At 32.5% G+C, this 25,930-nt stretch overlaps 3 protein-coding genes across 4 annotated transcripts in view; 1 reads left to right on the top strand and 2 right to left on the bottom strand.

Moving 5' to 3' along the window:
• The first annotated feature begins 76 nt into the window (after window positions 1-76).
• Window positions 77-2,976, top strand: LOC138179484 (uncharacterized). The gene is made up of 6 exons (XM_069112314.1): window positions 77-218; window positions 1,679-1,751; window positions 1,952-2,106; window positions 2,191-2,247; window positions 2,377-2,480; window positions 2,593-2,976. Exons 1-6 carry the CDS (start codon window positions 165-167, stop codon window positions 2,837-2,839), a joined length of 690 nt encoding a protein of 229 aa, XP_068968415.1. The 5' UTR covers window positions 77-164; the 3' UTR covers window positions 2,840-2,976.
• A 479-nt stretch (window positions 2,977-3,455) lies between these two features.
• Window positions 3,456-6,092, bottom strand: Spec2 (CDC42 small effector protein Spec2). Its single transcript, XM_069112315.1, has 4 exons — window positions 5,798-6,092; window positions 5,546-5,659; window positions 4,859-5,141; window positions 3,456-4,782 (listed from the first exon to the last, which is right to left on the bottom strand). The coding sequence occupies exons 3-4, from the start codon at window positions 5,111-5,113 to the stop codon at window positions 4,774-4,776; spliced, it is 264 nt and encodes an 87-aa protein (XP_068968416.1). The 5' UTR covers window positions 5,114-5,141; window positions 5,546-5,659; window positions 5,798-6,092; the 3' UTR covers window positions 3,456-4,773.
• A 4,042-nt stretch (window positions 6,093-10,134) lies between these two features.
• MCU (mitochondrial calcium uniporter) overlaps window positions 10,135-25,930 on the bottom strand; it is a 75,417-nt gene continuing 59,621 nt past the window's right edge. The window contains exons 3-7 of one of the 2 annotated variants that reach the window (XM_069111775.1): window positions 16,248-16,418; window positions 16,050-16,168; window positions 15,591-15,737; window positions 12,929-13,132; window positions 10,135-12,415 (exon numbers count right to left, since the gene is read on the bottom strand). In XM_069111775.1, coding sequence (XP_068967876.1) covers window positions 12,053-12,415; window positions 12,929-13,132; window positions 15,591-15,737; window positions 16,050-16,168; window positions 16,248-16,418 — 1,004 coding nt within the window. In that variant the 3' untranslated portion in view covers window positions 10,135-12,052. Of the gene's footprint in view, window positions 12,416-12,928; window positions 13,133-15,590; window positions 15,738-16,049; window positions 16,169-16,247; window positions 16,425-25,930 lie in introns of both variants that reach the window. The other variant, XM_069111774.1, reaches the window with a different exon arrangement.

The raw sequence follows: 25,930 nt of genomic DNA, 5'->3' as shown, positions 1-25,930 counted from the left end.
CCGAAGTTTCAGTCTTGTTGTCGAAGTCGCCGTAGACGCGTGTGATCTTTGCCCTACGAACAGTTAGCGAACAAAATCAATAAACAAATACAGTGTTTCTAAATATTTTCCGAATAAAACAGTGCGAATTTTGTGACTTATTAAATATTAAAAGTATTAGAAAGATGACCTGGAAAATCTTCATACTCACTGAACTTTGTTTTTTAATAACGCTACTGGTAAGAAATCAGTATTTTTTTTTTAGATAAATGTATAATGTGATAGAAATGTGGATATAGCTTTTAGTAATTCAGATTATCTAAATATTAAGACCAAAATTATTATTCACGGGTATTTCGTAGCTGCGAACTACATGTTTAACTATAACTGATTTCATTTTGTAAACGATGTACGTTTAGTTTTAATTTTCCTTTCGTAGTTAATAGGATTAAATTGTGCTGTAAATAATAATCCATCCACAATATCTAAAAGAGATTATTTAGTCAGAAAAAAGTTATTGTGAGATAAATCAAAATGTAATCATCTCGTGCAGAATTATTCTTTTTCTGAATGTTAAATTCATTGTAAAACATTTGAAATTAACATTTACTATATTTACGTAATTTGCGGTTTGTTGTCGTGTAACAGAATCTTAATAGTCAGGATAAACTTAGATGAAGTCAAATTATATCAGCCTTCTGTTACTTCTGAGCTGATGAACCGTGATAAAAGAGTATCTTTTTAAGAAATATATCTCTCTATCTTTATTTAATATTTAGTATATCTATTTATAAATTAACAATTAGCTATAGAGAATAAGATTAAAGAAAAAGATGTGAAGACATTAATTTTAATTTGTATATATTTGTCATAAATATTTAATATCTTTTTAATTCGACGTTTACAATTTACGAAATTTGATAACATAATATTTGTTATAGGAGTAATATATTTTCTTACCATTCAACACTTACTTTTTGAATATAATAAATTATCATATTTCTTGGTCCTGTTTAAGAATAATCCATGCCGAATAAACTGGTGAATACCGGTATAAAATTAAATATTAATTTGTCTAGATAAGTTCTTAACATCGCCGGTGTTTTTTTTTAATTTTTCGAGGTTTCGTTATTATTGAAAGTTCAAGTTCACCAAAAGTATCAATCCTGCTATTGCTCATTCATTTATGAAACTATATCTTTTATCTCTTTTTTCATTTCTTTAGATGTTGTCACTTTATTGATGTAATTTGCATCGGGTCTGTGAAAGCCTTTACATAAATTCTGTACATATTGAGAAATATACGGTCGAAGCATTATTGATTACGATTCATTTATTCTATCTTGAAGTGTCTTATTTAATAAGGAAAGAACAAAAAGATACAAAAGCTAAGATAAAAAACAGAGAGATAGTGTAATCTACAAGGAAAAGATTTTCTTATTCCTGGAATTCGTTAATCAAGCATAAGACTAAATAAAAGTTTATATGGTTAACATTGATAAAAATAATAATATAATAAGTAATACTATTTTAAGAAATAATGGAACTTTTAAGAGCATAACATTTTCCTGATAAGGCACTTATCACGATGCGTCTGTAATTTCGATTAATTTTACTGAAACACGCAATACTTATATTATTATTAGAAGATGATTGTTGAACTTAACTATGTTTTTACATTTATTGTTACTTTTTACAGATGCCACAAAATATTTTTGTGCAATCAAGAGACATTCACCAAAGTACTATTAAATTGGCAAATCGACACAAAGGTATGATAAACCATAATTGGCGACAATTTTAAAATAATGACATTTAAGAAAGATGTTGAAAAGCATGTATATACTCAAAGCATAAAGTAGTCATCCAGTAATCAATCATATTATTATAATTGAAGAAATTAATGTTTAATCTTTAGTAAATTATATTTTTTATATTTTATTAAATCATTCATAACGTGGCATGCTATTAGATGACACGATTATATTTCCTGGAGAAAAGAGACACGTGCCCCCCGCTTGCAAAGGATCCACCTATTGTGAGAACGTAGACTCTTATCCCGAAGATATAGTGAATAGGGCGCTTCGAGTAAACGAAAGCATTAAATATCTTTCTAGTGTAGATGGAGTAAGTACAATGCAATATTTTTCAATACTCAAAGACTTTTTAAACAATTTTTGAACTGTTGTAACAAATTTTGTACGATTTTAGGTTGATATAGGACAGAGGCTCATGCCAAACGATGAACTATCTCTTTGCGTAGCTGATGTAAGTACTTATGTATAAACAATGAAAAATATGTCACATTTTTTTGTTATAAAAATGAATATAATACGATTGAATATAAAAATTGTAAACTTTTCATTTCTACTATTTCTAATTTCATTACTATTCAAGGAGCAAATTATATTTCCTCAATCAGCGGAGAACAAAGACAATGAATGGAAATTCATCGCGAATCAAAAAAATTTCAAACAGGGCATACGGATTGAGAAGTGTAGGTAAGTATACCGTAAAATATCACAATAGACTTATTTTCTACAATTTTCTAAAAGATATATAAATGTTATATTTTACAAGAAAATAGTATAAATATTTTTGTATGGTTTACAGAACGGAGGGCGCCAGCTGTAGCGTGATAAGTGGACTTGCTGCAGGTTACGAAACAAGTTGCAAGCAAAAATTCATTTTTAGAGAATTGTTATCAATATCGGAAAACGGTAGTGTTGCTCCAGATATTTTCCGATTCCCAGCGAGTTGTTGCTGTTTTGCAACACTTACTGGAAATCTACTTACAAGAATGGGTATAGGGCAGCAAAGTCAAATTACATCTACTACAGCACCTATTAAAAATAGATGAATAAATTGAAAAATATTTTACTATACAGTTTTGACATAATATGCATAAGTATATAAATACATATACATATATATATATATATATATATATATATATATATATATATATATATATATATGTATGTATATGTATATGTATATATGTGTGTGAATATGTAAAGAAAATGTAAAACAACTCATGTAAGATAAGTTTATCAGCTTATTGTTAGCTGTTGGATCTAAACTTATAAGAAATTAAAATACTCGTAGGCATTTTTCTGATCATCCATATTTTATGGATATTCGAAAACTAACTTAAAAGAACAGCGTATTGATATATGTACATATCTAAACATTTAAAGTACAATTTATCTAAATGTGTTTATACTTCCTTTCTTATAATTATACATTTTTTACAATTGCAAAAAGTTTTGTAATAGGAATGAAACGACTTTATATCATGTGATACTATTTGATATGTTAGTGACATTGATAATGTGATTCTTAGTTTAAGAATATTGTTTCTTATGTACTCATTCACCAGTTATATCTTACATAAAACAAAGATTATAATGTTTATATTTGTTATGAAAAATATGTTATATAAAAAGAATGAAACAATATATTCCACAAAAACATATGGAAAATATATGTATATTTACATCCAAAGGATCCACTTTGTTCTAATTTGTCAATACGCGAGTTTATTCTTACACATTACATACAGTACTTACAATTTTATTCTATTCATTATTTTTTCGCAAAATTTTCTACAAGTGATCCAATGTTTATACATTATGAATTAAACATTCTTTTTATCTAAATTTCGAAGACATAAATAATTTGTGATGCACAGAGGATAAAAATATATTCAAGAAATTACATGTACGTTTAAATTAAGAATATTTTTCTGAGTTATCTAGCAAATTTATAGATCTACATTGGTCATTGGGAGAATTTCTTTAAAACCCCCTGTTTCCTTTTCTTTCACATTGGTCCATGGTTATATCCTCGAGAGATCACAATTTGTAATTTTAAAATATGACAAACAATGATTAGCATAATTCATGAGATTTAATAGAATGGTTATAGACTAGGCAAATACATATAAATCATTTTCTCAATTTTTGACACATCTACGTTCCGAAAATTACCTAATATAGGTTTATACACCCTATTCAAGGATGAATACAGAAGTAGGAAAAATGGGCCGTGCTTTGTGAACATGAACGTTCACCATATATACGCTAAAAATATCTATCGATTAGTCAGCACAGGTGAGCTATGCAGAATACATTCTTTTCTTTTTACAAAAACACTACCTAGTAACACGGAGTACTTATATTCGCACTTGCAATTATAAGAACAGTATCTAATACTTATTAATGAAAAATCTACTACTATAAAAGTTCTTCTCATATCCAAAAAACAAGTAAATATGATTAACATGTAATATAACAGTTATTATGTTATTACATTACCATTTACATTAACAAACATCGATTTTCTTTTAATGGAAGTATAATTGTAAGTAAAAAATGCACCTGGAAGAAGTTGTGTACAATATGGCAGTTTCTGTTTCTATTAGGTATCCAGTCTTTACTATGTATAAAATTGGAGATTCAAATAGCATGAAAGTCAAATACTTATTTACAATTAAAATGTTAATTTCAATTGTGAAATTATCTCTGCATGAATGAGAGTAACTTTTAGTGTAATATACTTAAGATATATCAAAAAATAAAAATGATTTACAACATTGTGTGTTTACAAAGCTTTTGTTTGTGTTAATCTTAAACATATTCAAAGTATTTTCTTTGAGCATATTCTGAAAATACAATGTAACGGCATGTATGTCCACCCTCATACAAAGATCATAAATGTTAAAAAGTCATTTTTTTTAGTCATGTCAGAAGATTATTTGCAGAACAATCTGAAACTGCTTTATAATTGTTTTCAACATGCCTGAAATGAAAATAATTGATATTTTGTTAAAAACTTATACTTTCTTATAGTATTTTAATGCATATTCCTGATGTACCTTGACACTGTATGCATTGTCATAGCCTCCTTTCATTTGCATTTGTGCCTGAATATTTGACAATTGTGCATTGCTCATATCGAGATCTCCACTACTAATATGTCCAGTATGCCTAAAGTTTGTAGGTACTCCTATCATGCTACGATCTATCCTTAACCTCTGATGTGACCTCTGTCTTCCATTCCGTGTCCTTGGTCCTTGTTGCATCAAACAACAGGTAAAGCACTGTACCCAAAGTTCTCCACTGCCAGCCATTGTTTACTTCAATTACGTGCTTTGAAATCTAAGACATATTTTGAAAAATACAAATAAATATGTGTATTATAAATATATATGTGTATACATATAAAAATATACATTATGAATATGTAGTTAGCATATAAAAATTTTCTTATTGCATATATACAAACAATTATATACATATATATATATATATATATATATATATATATATATATATTTGAATAAGTCTGGAAACAAATAATTAACATTAAAATTATAAATTAAAATTTAGATCAAATAATTATCAAACAACACAATGTAAAATTTAATTTCTGCTTTTTTCTAAAAATGGTTATTATTTGAAACAATTTTTATGAATCAAATTGATAAATTGTCTTTATCGTTACGTGAATGAGTCAGACAAAAACGAAAAAGTATAGAATAATAAGAAATTTGTGCACTTACAAAGTCGTCAAGTAATCGTACTGTCGTTCGGTCTAACCTTCGTGATGGCTCGAGACTCAAAAGCAGAGAGAAGCAAAACAAACATTCCCTTTTGATCGATGAGTTTACATGTGTCTGCAAAGGACATTGAGGCTATTTGTATATTTATACGACATAAACATAAACTAAGACCTATGGAACAATGTTAAGGATTTGCGTGAGGAATAAACACTTGACTCCGTGGGAGAACAAAGAGTAACGAATAAGACGTACCGGTTTATAAGATGTAGACTTTTGTATTAATTTCCACAAGGCACGTAGATCTGCGTCCTTCTTTCCACTTCTAATCAATTCATGGAACTATCCTAAGAAGATTGTTTTTCACTACATGTTTTATTAACATATTTCGAAGAGGACCCAACAGCAATTACTTTATCAGTCTTTTTTCTGAAATAATCCAAATGATGTTCAAAACAATTTCGGGTTGGTAAAATATAAAATACAAATTTCAATGTGATCAACGGTGGTATAGTGAATTATACTATACCACAGAGGAAATAAGAATAGTCACGCTTATGATTCTGGTTGTTCTCGGACTAGTGCTGCACCATGCGGCCAAGTGTTGAGTTCAATTAAAGTTAGCACGCACAAGAACCTCTATAATTAGGGATCTGCCCTGTTTGGTTGCAATTTAGCATATATAAGAACCTATGTATTTGAGCTTAAAGTTAGGGATCTGCCTTGTTTGGTTACACACTAGCATAGACAAGAACCTATTGAGTTCCACGCTACAAGAACCTATTTAATTATACAGTTCTACAGAAAAGTTCATCTACATTTCTATCCGAGATAGACAAGTATGAAAATAACAAAATCATTATTACTCATAGCAATATTATATATATAAATACTTTACATAACAAATAGCCTAAAAATACCAAACTTTAATATTGTATAATTTTTTAACCGGTACAATGGATTCCTGAACTTCAAATCCTAATTCGAAGACTAAATAATAATATGAAGAAGGAAGGGTGTACTTTTAACCCTACTTTATATGTATCATCGTTCAAAGATATAGTAAACAATTAATTTTTCTTTCTTAGGAAACTTAGAATTAGTTTCATTATTGTGCGATTTTGTCATTCTCATACTTGTTTATCTCGGATAGAAAAATTGATATGAACTTTTCCGTAGAACCGTACAATTAAATAGGTTCTTGTGCATGATAACTTTAGTTGAATTCAGCACATCGCCGCATGGTGCAGCACAAGTTCGGAGTTACCAGCTCCATAAGCGCGAGCACTCTCAATTTCTCTCTGATATGGCGTCACATTAGCGAGGTATTGCCATCTGTTGGATTCCGACTGAAATCAAGAAGAAATAATAGGAATATAGAACGTACAAGTAGGTATCAGCACCGAAAAGCGCGACAAGGAGAGAAATATTGTGCCAGAAGGACAGATATATTTCTCCGTCTGATCTATGCGCTTTTCGCATCGTATAATAAAGATTGAATACCAAAATACTTTCGCATGTAGTTTTGAAAAAGAATTTTCGCTTAAATGATTAATTATTAATTGTTATTGTACGACGTTTCGTTATTGCATAGTACCGATGCCATAAACTTTTACATAATTTACATTATACCTAATTAATTTATGAACTTTCTTGCATGGAATATAAGGTACATGGAATCTAAGGAAATTTCTATAATTACATAGAATATTAATTAACTTTCGGAAAGTTTAACATTAATAAAAATATCATTAATATTAATAAAAACTTGTAGATATATATCGCACTCGTTGCTCGACATTTTATGCAATAATTTCTAATAAATAATTAGTTAAACAAAAATTCTTCTTCAGTAGTATGTGCGAGAATCGTCAAGGATCTAATCTTTGTTATAAGATTCCAAAAGTGTACGAATTTCTCCCAGAGAAAAAGTAAATAATTAATGTTGTTAGAGAGAGAAATATGTCTATCCTTCTCGCCCTCAAATATTGCCCTCCTTGTCGCACTTTCAGCAACCTCCTTACGCATTCTACGTTCCTGTTACAATTTTTTAATTTCAATCGAAGTTCAATAAATGGCAGCAGCCATTCTTAGCTACAGAAAAGGACGGCGCAATTGCGCGAGAAGGATAGATAGATAGATAGATATCTCGCGTTTCAAACCAAAGGATATTAATTAATACGTAACTCGATATTTGGCATACATCCCTATACTCTTGGAATTGTTTTACAAAGATCAGAGATTCCGGACAACTTGCAGGCAAAATTTCGGTTCATTCTTATTACGGAACAGTTAAATGGAACGATAACTTCGGACATTATCTATTCTTATAAGATCTTTCGTTCATATTCAACGTTAATACTCGGAACCCTCAACTCAAATGGAGAAGAATTTATATTATTCTATATTATTATTATTATATATTATATTATCTATATTATTATTTATATTATTTATATTATTCACAAAGATATTTAAAGATTTTTCGAAGATTTAAAGAGTATCTTAAGGATTTTCTCTTTAATTCTGTTTATAACCTAACTTTTACTATCCTTCGTAATGTCTTATAACAATGTATACATTTTCTAAACTTAATCTCACACATATGCCATCGTTCAGAAATAATTTATCAAAGTACGTTTCACAGGAATCTATTCTTCTCTTTCTAATACACGTAAGACGATACGAAGCGTTGCAGCTTCTAGTTACAATTTGTCTATCATTAGGTAATCGACGCAGAGATACGAGATATTTAATATGAGAGATGCGATGATAAAGAAAGTACACGAACAATACAGATTCTCTTAGGTATTTTACTTTATTCTCAATTATCCTTGTTTTATGTATAACTAGGTACATGGACGTAAATCACAGCACAACTCAATGTTGTATAAATACTTATTTATGCATTCATGGAGTAGTTATACCTATATATAATATTATAATTACGCGACACGAAGCAATCAAAGTTCTAACGAAACATGACGTGAAATTATCCGAAAATGAAACTCAGAGAATCGAACATTTAGTGTTGTTGATTTAAAATGGCGATAGCTTATATCCTATACAATTATAGTATACAGCATCGTAATTAGCATTATTTAATTAATAACGACAATTCGTGATGAAAGGAACGCTTTCGTAAGTCGTAGATGTGATCAATAGAGTGTTTGTTCGTTAATTTTCATCTTACAAAGAAGAGAAAAGGAGAAAGTCGTCGAGGATGTGCACGAGTATTCCGATGACGAAGTCAGTAACAATTTTCGGTGTACAATAACCTCGTATTTAAACGACGAGTACTATCTTGAAGATCGAGGAGAAGTACAGTTCTATGCTTTTTCATTCGTTCGATTGTTTTTATCTATTTTATTCCGTGTGTTCGATCGATCGTTATTTGTTATTAGACTGTGGATTTTTATGCAAATTTATATCCTTACGAATATAATAATACAAAAAGAAAAATGCCTGGAACTTAGTTAGGAAGTTGTTTCGTCTGCCAAATATCATAGACACTATTATAATGTGGATATTTCACATATTTTCGTAAATTATTTGTATTCAACGTATCTTTTTACTTTCAAACTTCTCGTAAACGCATGAAGATCCGCAGTCCGTTTATCACTGATTAAGGAGTTAGGCGTTTCCTTTGTAAGCTCCGGAGAAGCGGCGCAGCAAGAACGTTCACAAAATAACCATATACGCGTACATTTATGTATACCGTATCTTTTATATATGTACAAAAACTTGTATACGAAATCTTTTTTAAAGATCATAAAAAATATGTCAGAAGGAACAGCATTTTCTTTTTGTTTTACGACGACAAGAAATTCGTTTTTGGGAAGCGACATTAGAATCACAATTATCACGTATCCGTTTGGTGCACTTCTCGATAATATTGAATTACATTGAATCAATATACAAGATGTACTCATAATGTTTTACAGTGATGTTTTACATCCTGTATATTGCCTGCTGATTATCTTTCAATCTCGAATCGCAGTTTACAAAAAGTCGTTAAATTACCGCTTGCGAGTAGTAGCAACAATGATTTGAGAACATTGGCACTAGATAATTTTGCTAAAATATACTTATAGAAAGGAGAATAGCATTTAAATGAAATATAGAAAAAAGTAAATCATGGACTTTTTCAATTCCTGTGCTCGGGAAGAAGTGCTCTGATATCGTGTTTAATCACGTGTACGATAAACTATTTAACTTGCTAGCGGCATAATAACTATCAGTATACTTTTAAACGCGCTTTCTCTACAGTTTGCCACTGGCTAGTGGTAGTCGTTGAGATACATGGAGAAGTGTACAGTAAACATCTACATATATTACACGCACTATCGTATAACGAATACAGAACATGAAAATATACAGTGGCTCATGAAAGTATCTGTACATTTACAGAAACTTTATGTGTTAGACGAAAGATTTTGAAATGTCATTAAAACTGTAATGAGACATGGCCATCGTGATCGTATTAGTAAAGCTTGAAAAAGATCTGAATATGTTGATAAGAATTGCGAGATATTTGATGGAAGCGTATATCTTGCAGAGATCACAGAAATATTTGATTCAACGAAATCGTTAACGTTTATTACATGTTCAACATGACTACTCACGTTATATATTAATTTTTCGTTAAATGCATATATGTCTGAAATAAGTATCTTCTATACACATTTTCAGATTAGTTTCAAGTTTGATCATTATAATAGCGACAGCCTTGTCTTTTCACACTATTAATACATTTTAATACACATAAAGTTTTTTATGGTAAATGTTCAAGTAGATTCATGGCCATTGTAGTCACATTCCTAACGCAGAATTTTGAAACATATGATTTTCGATTATTTAAAATCTGTCATTCATTCGTAACAAGAAATATTTTTGTCGCAAATACTGTTACATAAAGAAGTAAAAAGTATTTAATAACGCATACGATGATTTTGAATGCAAGATATTAATACAGTTGTCATTGAATACAATAATGAGTTATTTTGAGCGGACGGATAAGGGATTTTTCTTTTTTAGGAAAGCGAGAGAAAGTTTCTTAGAGTGTTTTTAGAAATAGTAATCTATGTTAATCCTACGTGAGATACTTTCGTGAACGATATTTTAAAGCGTAACAGTAGTAATAGTAGATTTAATCGTACAATCTGTTTAGCTTAATATAAGACATGTTGATGATGTGTTTGTACCGGTGCACAAAGATCCTCAACTTTTGATTGTGTTATCACTACTTTAGTAGGAATAAAAGGTTTAGTGGAGTAAGTATTGAATGTTAAAATCTTATCATGAATGGCGACAAAGCAAGTTTGTTGGTTACGCAATCTTACAAGCAATGCGCAGATTGAAATATTTTTCGATAAAAGTCTTTGCGTAAGAGTGAGGTTTTCGCAAAATTTTCAATAAAACGGTAGTTAATATACACGATAATGTTAAACTAAAAACGATATAAAATAGAACAATTAAAATTGATCAGTTCCATGAATAGTATATTATCGAATAAGTACATCGCTTCTTTTTCGAAGCAATGAACGAGAAAGGTCACGAAGTTTAAAACAAAGTCTAAGTACGCTGTACCACGTCCAGTACAATAAAATTTCACGCGTTGATCAAGTTAAAAAAGGAAAAGAAATGTATATTTATATTAATAACACTGTAAATATATATTATTATCGTCTTGTAGAAAAAATAACGTCACGCGACGATGAAGAGTCAATTTTTAAATTAAATATTTGAGCTTTGATCGTCGAGTTTCCTTAAAGTATACCTGTGCGAATAATTGTATAAGTGAATTATAATTAAGAATATCAACTTATCACAAAGGTAACAGTACGATATATAAATATATATATACAGGATAATTTGTTAAAAATAGGACGTTCAAAATACATTTATCGTTAAATTATCGTCCCAATATACATTCAAAAATGAATTTGAAATTAAAAATTCAACATTAAATTATATTTAAATTAAACATTTACCATGAAGTTTTATATAGCTGGGCAAAAAACATGAAACAAATTTATCTTTCCACAGCAGTCATCTTAGTCTCAAATATTTTTAATTGAATGTTCATTCTGACGAGGTATCCTAGGTATCAACATTGCACAAAGGAATCTAATTTCAATAATATCTCTTTCTAGCTTTTTAAACCCACCCATTCTTTTTCAACATGTTTTGTTAGTCAATGATAATCATATGTAGAAAAACTGTGTGATATATACATTTCGTTTTTCGACGTCTTCCAAATGCACATCGTTGATTGAGCATCAGTCAAATATACCACATACATACTCGTTGATTAGGAGCGTTGTCGTACGACTTGGAAGACTCCGTCGAGGATTCGGACGTCTGCAGACTTTTTCACCGAACAAGAAACGTAATTGTTTCTTTTCTCGTTACATTTACTTGCTTTTCTTACGTTACAAGTGTCATTCGATAATCGCCCTGAGTGCAAGTTTTATTTTTCTAAAGAGAGAGATTTTACAGCTTCCTGAATCAATAATCCCTCGTTTTTTTGTCCGTCCAAGGAATCGATTTCTTTGACTTGTCTTTTTGTGGAAAGATTCCTCTCTCGGGAAAACTTCTTTCCGGACTAGGACTAGGACTAGGACTAGGACTAGGACTAGGCGAGGAGCTCGGTGATCTTGAACTGCTTGAGCTTGATCTTTCCCTCCTCTGTTGCTCGATACGGTTCTTGTGCTCGTACAAAGGTCCACGAATGATTTTCAGGATGGTTTCCAACTCGTAGGCTCGGTCCTTTAGAGCGTTGTATTGATTCAGATCGAAGCCAAGCTTCTTTGCTTTTTTGTGAAGAGTGATGAGCTGTCGCCTGTTCATCACGTCTGGCAGCATGTATTCCTGTCAATAGCAAGGAGTATAAATTACATAATTTGAAGTTTAACTCTCAGATAATATCGTTGCATTATAGATAACTTTTATAATTGTAATGAATATGACTTAATAATTTATGTTAGATTATTGGAATATAAAGCATTTAATTTTATTCCGTATTTTGCATTCTCCGTGATAGAGATATTAGTAATAAAATTAAATGAAATTAAAAATTCCAGGAATTAAGTATGATTTGTCACATTAAATCGTTATAATCTTCGACGGCCCAATGTAAAATACCAAATAAAGTAAAATCTATTCGAGTTTTGTAATAAACGTAGCGAGTAGCTATTTTAATACTTATGGTCGCTAGTGTGCATTAAGTCATAAATTATTTTTACGCTTTCTTTAAGTTTTTACTGCAATCAAGGTGCTGTAATCAAACATCTCTTTCATCCCTGTCAGGTAATAAGTTTATTTAATCAGTCGTTGATTTAACGAGATTAATGAGAACTGGCAAATTGAATAGCTACTAGTAACCTGTCTCGTTAAGACGAAGTAGATGAACAAGGCCATCGTGGTGCCGTAGTTAACGAAATATGTAACCGGTTCCATGATGTCCCAGGAGTATTCCCACCAAGTTAGCCTGGCTAAGCCGCTGAACTGAATCGACATTAGGACGAGACATACCCAGACGAAGATGTTCGCCCTTTTGGCCGCGGTGTTATCTAATTCCTGCAGCTTCTGCAATAAATAAAAAATTACGCATGGTTTTTATATAAATCGATATGAATATTGTCCTTCGAGACTTGCATTTAGAATGCTAATAGCTGTAACTGTAACTGCTGCGGATTTCCGCTGTGATAAAGTATCTGAATCTAAAGTTGTAATAAAATTAGTGGCATAAGGAAGCGAGGCCATCATTTCTTCATATTTTGCATAAAAGTGAATTGCGGTAGAAGAGAAACTATTTTAATCTTCAAATAGTATAAAACATCGATGTTTCAAAAATCGAACAAGCTTCGATTGAGCCGCGTTTTCTTATTGTTACAAGATTACTTAAATTTAGAAAAACACGCGAAACAATTATTGTTAACGTACTTAATATTTCGTATTAATTTCATGACGTACAAGCCTTCGTAAGTATTAAAATCAGTTTCGAAGAAAAAAGTCGAAGCGAGAGCAAGGATGGAACATAAGAATTTGAGGATCGCGGCAAGATTCGACCAATAAATTACACACTTTTGTTTTCCAGAAAACCAGCAAGCTTATCTGAGTCTACGATCAAGCATAAATATCCGCGTAAGAACTTTATCTCTGATGTTAAATCATTAGATTAATTGTCTGGTACTTCTCCATTTCCAGATTTAACACTGCTGTGATGCAAATAACGAATTACTGATTTCTATCTGCGTTTTCATCCATTATTCGTTTCATCTATTATTCGAAAGGGTAGATATATATTATACGAAATATATATTATACATATACATTATACATCGGAGCAGAAGCTCACTCTGCAGACAAAAAGAAATGAAAAAAGGAGAATGAAAATTATTCGTTTACGAGGAAATTGTGCTTGTAAATCTGTGAAGTACAGGCACGTGAATCTTTTACTAGTTACTTAAAAAGTAAGAAACACAGGGAGCTTTCCATATTTCAACATATCTTGAAAAATGAAAAAAAAGTCAGATAGGAAGTTTTAACTAAGGAAGGAAGTATTTTAAACAAGGCCTTAAATAAATAAACGCATTGTTCACTTTCGTCTAATTTTTCTTTGTAAAATAATCGCCTTTACAATTTAACCATCTGAATTAATCCTATACTTAATTCTACTTAATTTTCTCGGCAGCAAAGTCTAAAAAAAAATGTTGTTCTATATTCTCCAGCTGTATCATTTTGTATTCTACACTTGTCCGGTATTATTTTTATTTAAGTTAATATACCGCTTCAAACTCAACTTTTCCATAAATGAGGTCCAAAACTAAAAAATTCCATTCATTTTTTCACGTAAAACAGTCACCTACCTTCTTTCTGAAATATTCTGTATAATTAAACAAGCCTTAGAACGATCTAGCGGCGGATTATGAGAACGTTGATGTAATTTTCGTAGTATGCAGCCGGAGAACAACAACCCTGGCAAGAAAACAAAGGAAGAGAGAAAGAAAAAATCGAGATATAATTACGCCATCGTGCAAGTGCATACACGAAGATAATTAAAACCGAAACTCGCGGAGGATGAATTAATTTATCGCGGCAAGGAGAAAACGAACAATGAAAGAAGACGCGTTTAGTCGAATAATTTTGCACGCGTGCCGCGTTTTAAAACGTGTTGGTACGCTAATAACGCCTTCCAAGTTCCTTAAACTTCCGTTTAATTTAGATAACATCGTTCCCTGCGCCGTTTCTAGAGACACAGGTTCATTGTCGTGCTGAACTGCGATCGATTAATTCGATTTGCTGTTCACGATGAATAGATTTAATCAGTAGGGGCATACACATGCCATTATAAGTTTGCTTTCGAGTAGTAAAATGTCTGTTTATTCGTGTTAAATATTTGACTATGTAAAAAGTATTAAAATCACACAGTTATTCTGGGTTAATTATATGCAGTTTAACGTCTAAATCCTAACATTTTTCGATCAGTCTGTCATATCCCGTGGCCAAGTACTTGCCACATCTCGTTTAGATGAGGAAAGTCCATTTAGATAAAATTTATGGGCTTCTTCATAGAAGTGAAAGTATATTGATTAACAGGATATTCAATATCAAAAAATATTACGACCACAAAAAACGTAGGAAAAATAAATAAAAGCTTGTAAAAATATTTTATTTTGGATTTTATACTGCAGTACTGCAGTGTAATAGGAAATAAAATAACGACCCTAAATTTTTGTATCAATATATACTCTCTCTTACAAATTAATGACTTACCAATTTTGAATACAATAATTATAGATATACATTTTAGGGAAGATTTTAGCGAAGATTATGACAAGATTTTAAGAAAAACGTTATGAATTCAATATAATTAGCGAGCGTTATTATATTAGCAAGATTCATCTCACAGTTATAAAGCGAATTTTTAAACTTATCGTTGGTAATTACTAACAAGTGACAAATTCTGGGTGGTTTGCCAACAATGAAGTTTGGAATTGAGGACTCAAAGTTGAGCGACATTTTCATTTCACGAACAACTTACTTGTTCGAGAGGTTCCAGTTCCAATCTGACGGCTTCCAATTCTTTCAACACATGCTTCTCCATGGTAGCATAGTGTTCTCGGACGTGAAACGACTCGTAGAGCTGACCGATTAACGTTTGGACGTCCGATAACTTCTCTATATTCTCCTGGATAACATTCGAATACGTTCAATTAATTTTTATATACATTTTTTCATTTTGTGTTTGATCTAACAAATTAAAGATATCAATACGGATTATCTGTGGTTCAGAATGAACAAAGGGTTAGAAGAAATAGATTTCCGCTCGCGAAATATGCTCAAGTTCTAAATTTGAAAAATGAAAAATTATGCGATAAGTATGTCTCGAATTACCGAGTAGAACTTTTACACTTTTCTGAGTTTTTTAGCTCACGAATTTTTAAATTTTTTAAAGAATCGTAAATCGTCTAACAACATCGAGTTTTAAAGACAGACTTACCATGGTGTGCTTGTGATGCAACGGCGGTTGTACCAAGTACTCCATGTCGTTTATTATCAGTCGAAAGTCGTTCTCCATTAACGTCTCGATCGTATTGTTGGAGCTTATCCTGACGCCGTCTGGAAACATCGTAAAGAATTTTTCCGTAGCGAAAAGGTTCGTGGTCTTGCATCTTTAAGAAATTCTTCAAGGACTTACCGATGGTTGTCACGATTGCACGATCGATACCACGATCTTCCTTCTTTAGCATGTGGAGAAAGTTTCCTACCGTGTGAGTGATTGGTTTCAGAGTGAACACACATAGCTCCTTCCTTGATGGTAGTGGGACTGTGATTTTCGGCAAACCTCGAGAATATGTTACGATCACGCCTGCATCTAAAACAATTTCAATTTTTGTTACTTCGAGTGCACGCGATTTCCATGAATTTACCGTCGAAAAGATCTGACATCTTTCGAGAGAATGGAATTTTCAAATTTACTGAGAGATGACAAGAGACTATAGAAAAGAAATAAGTATACTTATAGTATAAAATAATAGCATAGATAATTTATTAGAAATTCTTCATTTTTTATTGAATAAGAAGAATTTCGTTTAACGATAAAAAAGAATTTTAAAAAATATTAGAAACACGATAACTTTTCTAATGAACATTATTCTTTCACTATTTGAGCCGTATTCGATATTTTATTCCCACTGATTGATATTTGATAGGTTACTTTCGGAAACTGTTCATAATTTAATGCAATTTTTATAACCAAATAACCCATCTATTAACATATTCATATTAAATTAAATTAAACTATAACACAGCATAGTATATTTTCTACGTTGACAATTGGATTGATATAGAGATATACTACTATACGTAAGCAAAATTACACAGTGATATCTAAAGCGTGGCTCGTATAAGAAAGAATTGACAATATTGTAACAGTAGGTCAGTAAGTACATATGCACATTCTTTCATATAAATTCAAAATTCGACTAATAAACATAATATTACATTATGCATTCTCAACTTGTGCAAATTATATTTTATAAATTTTCAAAGCTTCGCAGATACAATCGATAAAAGTCGAATCAGAAATTTTTCTCCATATCGTAAATTTTCCTGTCGAACTACTTCTCGTTATCGAGACTACCAAGTCAGAGAGAGAAAGAGAGAGAGAGAGGGAGAGAGAGGGAGAGGGAGAGAGAGAGAGAGAGAGACTAATTGAATGCAGTTTCTCTTTTTAACACCGTCTACCAAGCGTTTCTTACAGCATTCTAGCTTCAAGTGTAAACTCCTTTCTTTCGAAAAGAAGACGAATCTAGGAGAGCCGCGATTGAAATGGGATTTAACTCCGTGAGCTTTTTGTATCGTGTACGTCAGTTGAAACAGCAATTGTCGCGACAGAAATAACTATTCTCTAGAGCTTCTTCGACTTTCTTTTCGCGTAGCTTCTTCGTATTCTTGTATTGTCAGACTTACTTCGTAAAATATTAATGACGATAGAATCGTTTGCTTTATGTCTCTTCGCTCAATGGATCGAGAAAATGGGAACAGAAACTTCGAATTTTAAGGATATGATAGATATTCGGTGAGAGTTTCAATTTTTCTTGTCTCGCAGCTACAAATTTCGAAAATAAAATTGTTATCGATGAGAAATATTGCAATATGGTTGTCTTTTCGATAATATATTATTCGGATAAAATCGAATCATTTCTCTTCATAATATAACAGATGGTTCAATATTGAAGATAAATGGCATTCTGTATGCATGTCTCGATTAATAGAACCATAAATAAACAGGCATTTGGACAAACGAACTATCTATATTTTATCGTAGCGATAAAATTAATTATTCTAAGTATGTTTTTATCAGAAAATTCATCGAATAAATCAAATTGGCGCTAGTAATTTTTAATTTGTTAAACAGGGAAGACGAGTTGACTCGTCTCACTCAGATCTGTAACTTGTGTTAGACATAATAATCTTATTATTTGAATTCCTCGTGTTTTAGCGTATCAATATGAAAATTAATTCTATAACGTTTATATTAAGTAAAATCACCATCGACATAGCTGAAATTGATCTCTCTTCATTAACTTTGACTTTCGAGAGTATAGATATGTTTGACCAATAAATGACCCAGTTGAAAGATTAAATAAGACTTGAAAAAGAATAGAGGGAGAAGAAGAAAATAAAAAAAGGCAGATTATAATAAGGGAAGATTAAATAGAAAACTGAAAGGAACCCTAACTATACATGCTTAAAGCAAAAGAAGTCCTATTTCAACCTAATTAAGCCGAATACGATACTTCTACAAGTAACAAAAGCACCTGCTAGCCAAGTGTAAATTGTTTGCCTTTCAACCAGACCAAGGGATTTGCCTTAATACTGAATTTTCTGTGTTAATAGATTCCATTCAAGCTGTGTATTCTCAGCTGTGTAATCCCATTTAACATCGTCGTTATCTCGGTGATATTTTTCACAGGAGAAAGAAAAGGATCGTTCAGCGAACGAAACTCGCTGTTTCCGTGAATTCATTCGCGTGATGGTCGTATGATCGAGAGCTGGATCGCGTTAACCTGGTTAGCAACCGTTGATATGAGGAAAGGTATTAGAGTGTGGAGATCGGAATGGGACGACGAGTACGTGGATCTTTCTGTTGTAAGCAGAACGGAACCGAGCGCCGCGATCCGGCTATGCGATCTTTGAAAAATGCATCCACGAAGCTGGAACACTTCGGCTCGACGGCTGGCAATAAGAGAACTTGTTATTGGTCAAGAGTACGCTTGTGGATGTCGGAAAATGTAGGATTTTATTCTTATTGATCTGTAATTCTAAATTCAGGGAACGATACCTATTCCCAAACTTATTTGAATTATTACACTAAAATTATAGTTCGAAGTTCGATCCTTGTGAAATTTTATGTAATTAAATTTTATACCATTTTTCGTGACAGTAGTAACTAGATTTAGAAGAATATTATGAGACGAGAAATTTGATTTTTACAAATAGGTAAGCAATGTTCGTGATTGGCAAATTTCATCGAATTGTTTTGCTATGTAGAAAGCTGAGAGGGAATGCCCGGGCTTGTGTAAACGGTAGCTTTTGAAAAGCGTATGATAGCATGAAACGAACGCCGGAAGGAATTATGCTCGCTAGGATCGAGCAACAACCGGTTTCTCTGGTGATGCTTGTGTAATAACGAGGCTCGCTCGATTTCAACAAATTAAATTTTTGTGAATTATTTTATCGACGCGTTAAATCATTCCTTGAATAGTAGGTGGCAAATGGTTGTGCTTATAAAATCAATATAAATGTATTCACCAATACAATATTTTCATTACTTTCTGTGCAATACTGACTAATCTTTTATCTCTTTCAACTTGTCTGCATTCTTCTATGAGATTGTTCACAGGTGAAGAGATTTACAGTTCTTCGACAGTTCTTTTCCTGGGCTTTTATTCAGGATTTATTAACCCTTTCTTCATTATGTATCCGAGTCTCCCTATCATTGATTGATTCCTTCTTCAGATACTCTGTTCTGCTTTTCTCTCTTAGTTCTCCGTATTTTCCGTCGTGTTTTCCTCTTACCATTCTGTCATATTGTCATATTGCTGCTCTATTCTGTCAAACAGTATTAGGGCTACTGTTATGTTATCCTGAGCTCCATTAGGTTTATGCTCTTCTCCTCATAGTATCGTTTTCTCTCTTCTTCCCATTTCCAGTCCATCTTTTTCCAGTATTCGAACATTAGTTTCTATAAACTACTGTTTATATACCTTGTCCTCGATTTTTCTTCATACTTTACTGCTCTGCTGCCCGCTTCTATTCTTAATTCGTCCACTTTTGTTTCTTCCATCGCTATATACGAGGGTGTGCTAAAATCTTATTGTTAGAACCCACTTTATGTATCTTGTTCGTAATTTGTCCTCCTTTTCTTAGTCCCTTTATCCCCATATTTCCACTGTGTACGGCATGACGCTTTTTACCAAACTACCAAAAATTATTGATCTCCTTTCCAGGTTATATTTGAACCTTCTCTCATCCATTTCCTACGTTTGTTTTATGGTTATCATGGCCTTTCTAGCCGTCTCACCCAAACGCTTCTCCGATCCTCCGTCGTTTTTGAAGATTGTATCCTAAATACTTCATCGTTTATTTCTTCTACCATTTCATCGTTCCACTTCCATGCTCTTCCTTTTTTTTGTTGGTTTTTCCCTTTCTTGGATATTTAATACCTTCAACTTCTCCGCGCTTTATATTAATTCTTTTGCTTTTAGGCAACTCTTCATTTTCCCTATTATATTATAACTCCTGCGTATTCCTCATCGATCATATCTTTCTCTCCTTATTACTACTTCTTCTCATTTACATCACATTGTTGTGAGCATGGCCCTAAAAGAGGCATAGTTCAATCTTCTATTTATTTGAATCACATCTATCGAATCACTTCTAAAGTTACACGCAGAATTCCAGAACTCTGTAAAAATATACTATACATTAATAATTATGACATATTAATTGTAAATATTCAGTACTAGTATTTCATTCTGAATTTAATACTCGTTTTTAATATACGTACTTGTACGAGAATCACGGAACACGAAACCCGAGTAGTGTATCAATTTCCGGTTCCGAGAGGGAAACTATGTAATTCTTCCGCGACTACGATTCGATAACATCATTAAAAAGTGTTCGATCGGAAGAAAAGGAAGCAGTTCGAGTAAAATTCGGTATGTTCGTGATTAATTCTTCTCGATGATGAGCAAAGGCGCAACGTCCGACAATTAGTCCGCCCCCACGAGAGTGGCCAACTCTAGCTTCTTCGACGATTCGTAGCTCGTCGCTGGAAGTGGCAAAGATGCTACCACCACCTTTTGGTGTCGTCCTCCCTTCTTCCTGACTCTATGAAAAGTTCGTGGTGGCGAAGTTTCCCGTGCTGACCAGTCTATCTCTGGATTCTGTTCAACTAATAAGTGAATCGTGCGCGCAGATATTATCCTACGTGCTTCCTTGGTGCGCAGAAAAAAAGAAAAAAAAAAAAAGAAAAAGAAAAAGGGAAAAGGAAGAAAAGAAAACAGAGAGGGTTCGTTTTCCTTGTCGCGTGCTTTTCATTGTGCTTCAGTGAACGTCTTCGCGTGGCGTGGCCTCTTCAAGGATGCACGACGATTGATCGTCGGGGATTTTCCCAAGGGTAGGCGAATAATGTATTATCCTGGTGTATGCACTTCGATGTTTGTGCGACAAGTGCATGGCAAATTTGGTTTTTGGTTAAATCCCTCTGGATTTTCTCGTACTCTTGCCGAAGTGAGATTTATGATAAGCCCAGTGTGTGTGTAGCGTTCCAAAACGTGCATTTTCTAGTGGAATATTATTCTGCCTCGGTTGTCGGTTGATTTGCCGATGATGTAGGCGAAATTTACACGTAGAACGATCGTGTTGAATGCGTAACGTTATTCAAAAACTAATCGATCAATTCAAAAACGTATATTAATGTCCAAATCTAATCTACATCCATCAATTAATACTGTTTTCAACGAATCCTTATACGAATTTCCGGATAAATGCTTCTGGCGTTGAACTAATCCATCATCCATTTAAATTTTAGAATTTAGAAAGAAAAAAAAGAATGCGGGAAATCATGGGAAAATATTGTGTCATACGAGATGCTGTAATGTGCAAAAGTTACCCATTAAATAACATTCCATACAAAAGTATGAAAGAAATAAAATACAATTACAAAAATATATGATAATAATAACATTTCAACTATTCTAAATATGAACTAAATTAACTTTAGAATTTTATTCGTGGGTCAAAACTGTAAGTCTGACCCTTTCTAGACAAAATTAACGTAGGAACAATTCTCGGTTCTAGCGATCACATCGTAAGTCCGATATTTTATACACGATTGATCAATTTCACTAGCGGGAAAGCGTAATCCTCTAAACGCCATCTGTACGCAGACACGGTTACTAGTTATAATAGAGGTAACCATTCTATATATTACACATGTCAAGCATAACTGCAACCAAGAACTCCATTTATTATTTGTAACATTTTTTTAATGACAAGAAATATTTTTAATTTTCTATGCATCCGCCTCGCTTACAGTCAATTTCTTTTTTCCATTCGCAAAGAAACACGGCACGCATGATATATCCTTCGCATAATAGCGTTTTACCGGAAGAAAATTCCTCATGTAAATTAATTGTGAAATACAGGAATTAAAAAGAAAGAAACTAAGAATAGTAAAATGCATAGTAAGTAGGAAAACATGAAACGCGGTCCCGTTATCAGGGTTGTAAATAAAATTCGTATAATTTCCGATGGAGACGTGAAAATGAATTGAACAGCCGCACTATTTCCCATGTTATTCATTTATGCAGGGAACTTATAATTAGTGTGTTTCGTGGTCTAAGTGGACGTTATCTTAAAACTTATTGCGAATAATTGATCGATTAACAACGATCTATTATTATATCTATATTCTACGAACGTATTTTATATTGATGTAGTTTATTACGTTAATATGTATAACGATATTGGCGTGGAAATGATGATTCGTTAATGATGAATTTATCACAGGCCTCGTCGTTCAAGGGTCGACCATGGGTGGAGTGCAAAGCGGAACCCATACCCTTGGAGAGGCATTATGGGTACAGGAGAGGCAACGTCAAAAATGCCATCGGTGAGTGATTTGTCTTCACAAGAAAATTTTCCAGAAAGCCATACAGTAGGAACTCAACATTAAATAACGGTGGAAATGCCTCATTAAAATATATAGCGTAGAAAAGGCGCCAATAATTCATAATTCGTTTAACTAAGACGATCATTTGCTAAAGTGAGCGAAGCTATTTAAATCTTCCTTCTTAATTAAATAACATGTAGCAAGACGACAATAAGGGGATGACAAGGAGAAAAGAGAAAAGATACGATAAAGAAAGAGGGAGGGAAATTAAGTACAATGGAAATTAGCTTCGCTCTAAGTTAATTGCTTTATACGGTATTAGAGGGGCAACTACGCTGGCCCAGATTTTTAATGAACTCGAAAAATCGCCTGGAACTTCTCTACGGTGCATAAATATCAGAGCAGAAACTATACAGTATATAGTGATGGCTGACGATGATATTAATCTATTCCCTGGTTATCTTTCATTATTCGTCGGGATCGTTGTATCGTTCGTTGCTTAAGCACGAGGAATGCCACAACGAATTATACGGAGGTATACGCCGCAGTTTCCGAGTTGGAACCCTTTTAGGAAACTCTTCGCTGACGAGAAAAACCGTACACCGTTTTAGTTTGAAACCGTTCGAATGAGATACTATCTTATGATTAGTGGACGATTAATTGTTAATTAGTGGAATTTCGACACGGTCAGACTGCGCTTATTAGCGCGGTCGTGGTCTAATTACGACATTCTCTTTGAGACCTTGCGCGCGTTCGAGTCTCGGTTTTTAAACGTTCCCGCTTTCATCGTGTTTTACTCTCATAAATATTAGGATATATTAGGACCCTCTTGCACAACAACTTATCGACCAATAACATCGATCGATTGAAACGAAACAAATCGTAAATTATAAACTTCTTCGTTACAAGTTTTTATTTCAGTTAAAAAGGATAACCGGATGGCTTATAATTTGTAAAATTTACTTGTAAAATTTCATTTTTTATATTACTTATTATTAGCAAACTTATTACTGTTATGTAAAAAAATTTGTTAACACTAATAATTTGTAGCTCGTAAAATTTCATTAATAATATTAATTAAATTGTGCAAGAGTATAAATTTGGTAAATAAAGTAAAATTTGTTAAAACTATGCCTGTTTCGAGATATGAAAACAGATTTCTTGTTTCAGGAAAAGTTTCAACAAAGGATCATTCGGCACTACGATCTGAGTTCATGTATATCCTTTTCTTTGATAACATGATGTACAAAATAGAAAATACAGAATGTAATTTTGGATTCTTTAGAAAGATTGGATTCTTTAGAAAGTAACGTGGTAGAATTTCATAATGATCGATACTTTATTTGATTACTTCTATGCAACTATTTTCCAGAGTATGCGCATTCACTACGAAATTGCGCGTCGTTACCGCGCTCGTCGTCGCGCGAAATTTGAAAATCGTCTAGAGAGAGAAGTTTTAGTAGAAAAGATGATATAATTTCACATATAAAGTTTGATTATCTTCTCATTTGCAATTATCACAATTTTAATTTCGTATATCTAACAATTTTCTTTTCGTTCCATCCACACCTACATTATCCGAATTAGTTCGCACTAATGAAACGTAGATTATCTTGCAAGATAATTTACAGTGTATGAAATGAATTTTGCCGTGATTAGTCGAGATTAAATGATTCTTAAATTCATTATTATTTATAAACTAGTTCGAGGATTCTCGAGAAATTATATCTTCATTTTATGTTAAGTATACGTGACTAACGAAATTTGCATGGAAATTTTCAATATTGTTCCTTTGAGTGGATTTATCTTATTTAATAAATTGCACGCTTGTCATAGTTCCGCTAATTAAGCGGTTCTAGAAACTCGAGAAATTCTATCTTCTTATTCGCGATTCCACTAACGAGTCTGCCAACTGTTTGCTGGAATTTCGCCTTTATTTCCAATTTAGTATTGTACGTTTCATTGAATTAAGGTCTTATGTAAATAGGAAATGCAGTAAATTCGTCAATATATACGTATAATCGATTCGAGACGAATCTGCGTTGGAGAGCAGCTATTTTGTAGAAATTTCGAACCGTGGCATTGATTAATAAAGGCGGGTGTAATGAAAAGCAAATCGTCGTTCCGGACAGTAATTTCCAGTATAATTACTACAGGAACTTCCTTCGGTTTCATATACACATTTTGTATCAGGAAAACATTTTCAACAGGCAGACGAAAGCGTTCTCGTTAAAGCAATTGAAAACGAGTAACATCGAAACGCTCTTTCTGAGCATTGAGAAATCATATTAATCAACTTTTTTTGAACCCTATAACGAAAGCAAAGTTAATTCATCGTTCAGAAATATTTCTGGTTTTATAAAAGGTAATTGGTTCAGTTACATTTGTTACGAGTGAAATAAATTACCTTATTCCTCGTTATATCGTTAGGAGGAGAAATAAAAATGAGAAAAATATTCAGCAAATTCAAGGAGTTCCTTCTTATAACTATATAACAAATAATGGAAAATGATTAAAATATTACATATTAAATATTATACACTTAATTGTTTAAACTTTTCTAACATAAAAATAGATGCTTGTTGAGCTCATCATATACGTAAAACAACTTTAATCTACGTTAATGTCACAATCATCAAAGTTTTCCTTCTCTCATTCAAAAGAAGAAATTCTAGTATAAATAATCGTCGAGAAATAATCTATAATTTGCTATAATTTTGAAGTTAGAAATAAAAAAACGCTTGTCTTCCATTGAAAGCAAAAAGCTCGCCAATAATTAGCATCACATTAGCGATCAAATTTTCTAGCGAAACAAATAATCTTTGCACTCAATGTGACGCAATTAATCTTTCAATCGTTAATACCTATCACATTCTCTTATAAATTCAATTATCATCTGCCTGAAACAATCTGCAAACACAAAGAGGTTTTGAATCACGTTTCACGCGATATAGGTATGCACGTCGATTTTTTCCATTTTCCATCCTCGACTATCGCGAAACGATAACGACAGAAAAATCGGGAATCGAGCGAAATTCAACAAACGTGCGTCGAATGGTTAATTAGTCGGGTCGGTTCGCGACGCGATGGTCGATGCAATCGAAAGAGCGATCGACAGAACGAGGGAAAAGAGGCCGGCACAGCGGAACATACCGGACATCCGCTTTGACGCGCGTCTCTGCCCGTTTCACCTGATG

The sequence above is a fragment of the Bombus flavifrons genome, chromosome 4, assembly GCF_040668555.2.
Source record: "Bombus flavifrons isolate JBK064 chromosome 4, iyBomFlav1_principal, whole genome shotgun sequence".
Classification (NCBI taxonomy): Eukaryota; Metazoa; Arthropoda; class Insecta; order Hymenoptera; family Apidae; genus Bombus; species Bombus flavifrons.
Note: the sequence above shows the minus strand (reverse complement) of the source record. Positions and strands in the feature narration are given on the sequence as shown.

Excerpts from the sequence above, each read along its gene's own strand:
- LOC138179484 (XM_069112314.1), top strand. The coding sequence starts at position 165 with ATGACCTGGAAAATCTTCATACTCACTGAACTTTGTTTTTTAATAACG. Across the intron at positions 219-1,678 it reads GTTTTTTAATAACGCTACTG|ATGCCACAAAATATTTTTGT; the intron begins GTAAGAAATCAG and ends TACTTTTTACAG. Across the intron at positions 2,481-2,592 it reads ATACGGATTGAGAAGTGTAG|AACGGAGGGCGCCAGCTGTA; the intron begins GTAAGTATACCG and ends TATGGTTTACAG.
- Spec2 (XM_069112315.1), bottom strand. The coding sequence starts at position 5,113 with ATGGCTGGCAGTGGAGAACTTTGGGTACAGTGCTTTACCTGTTGTTTG.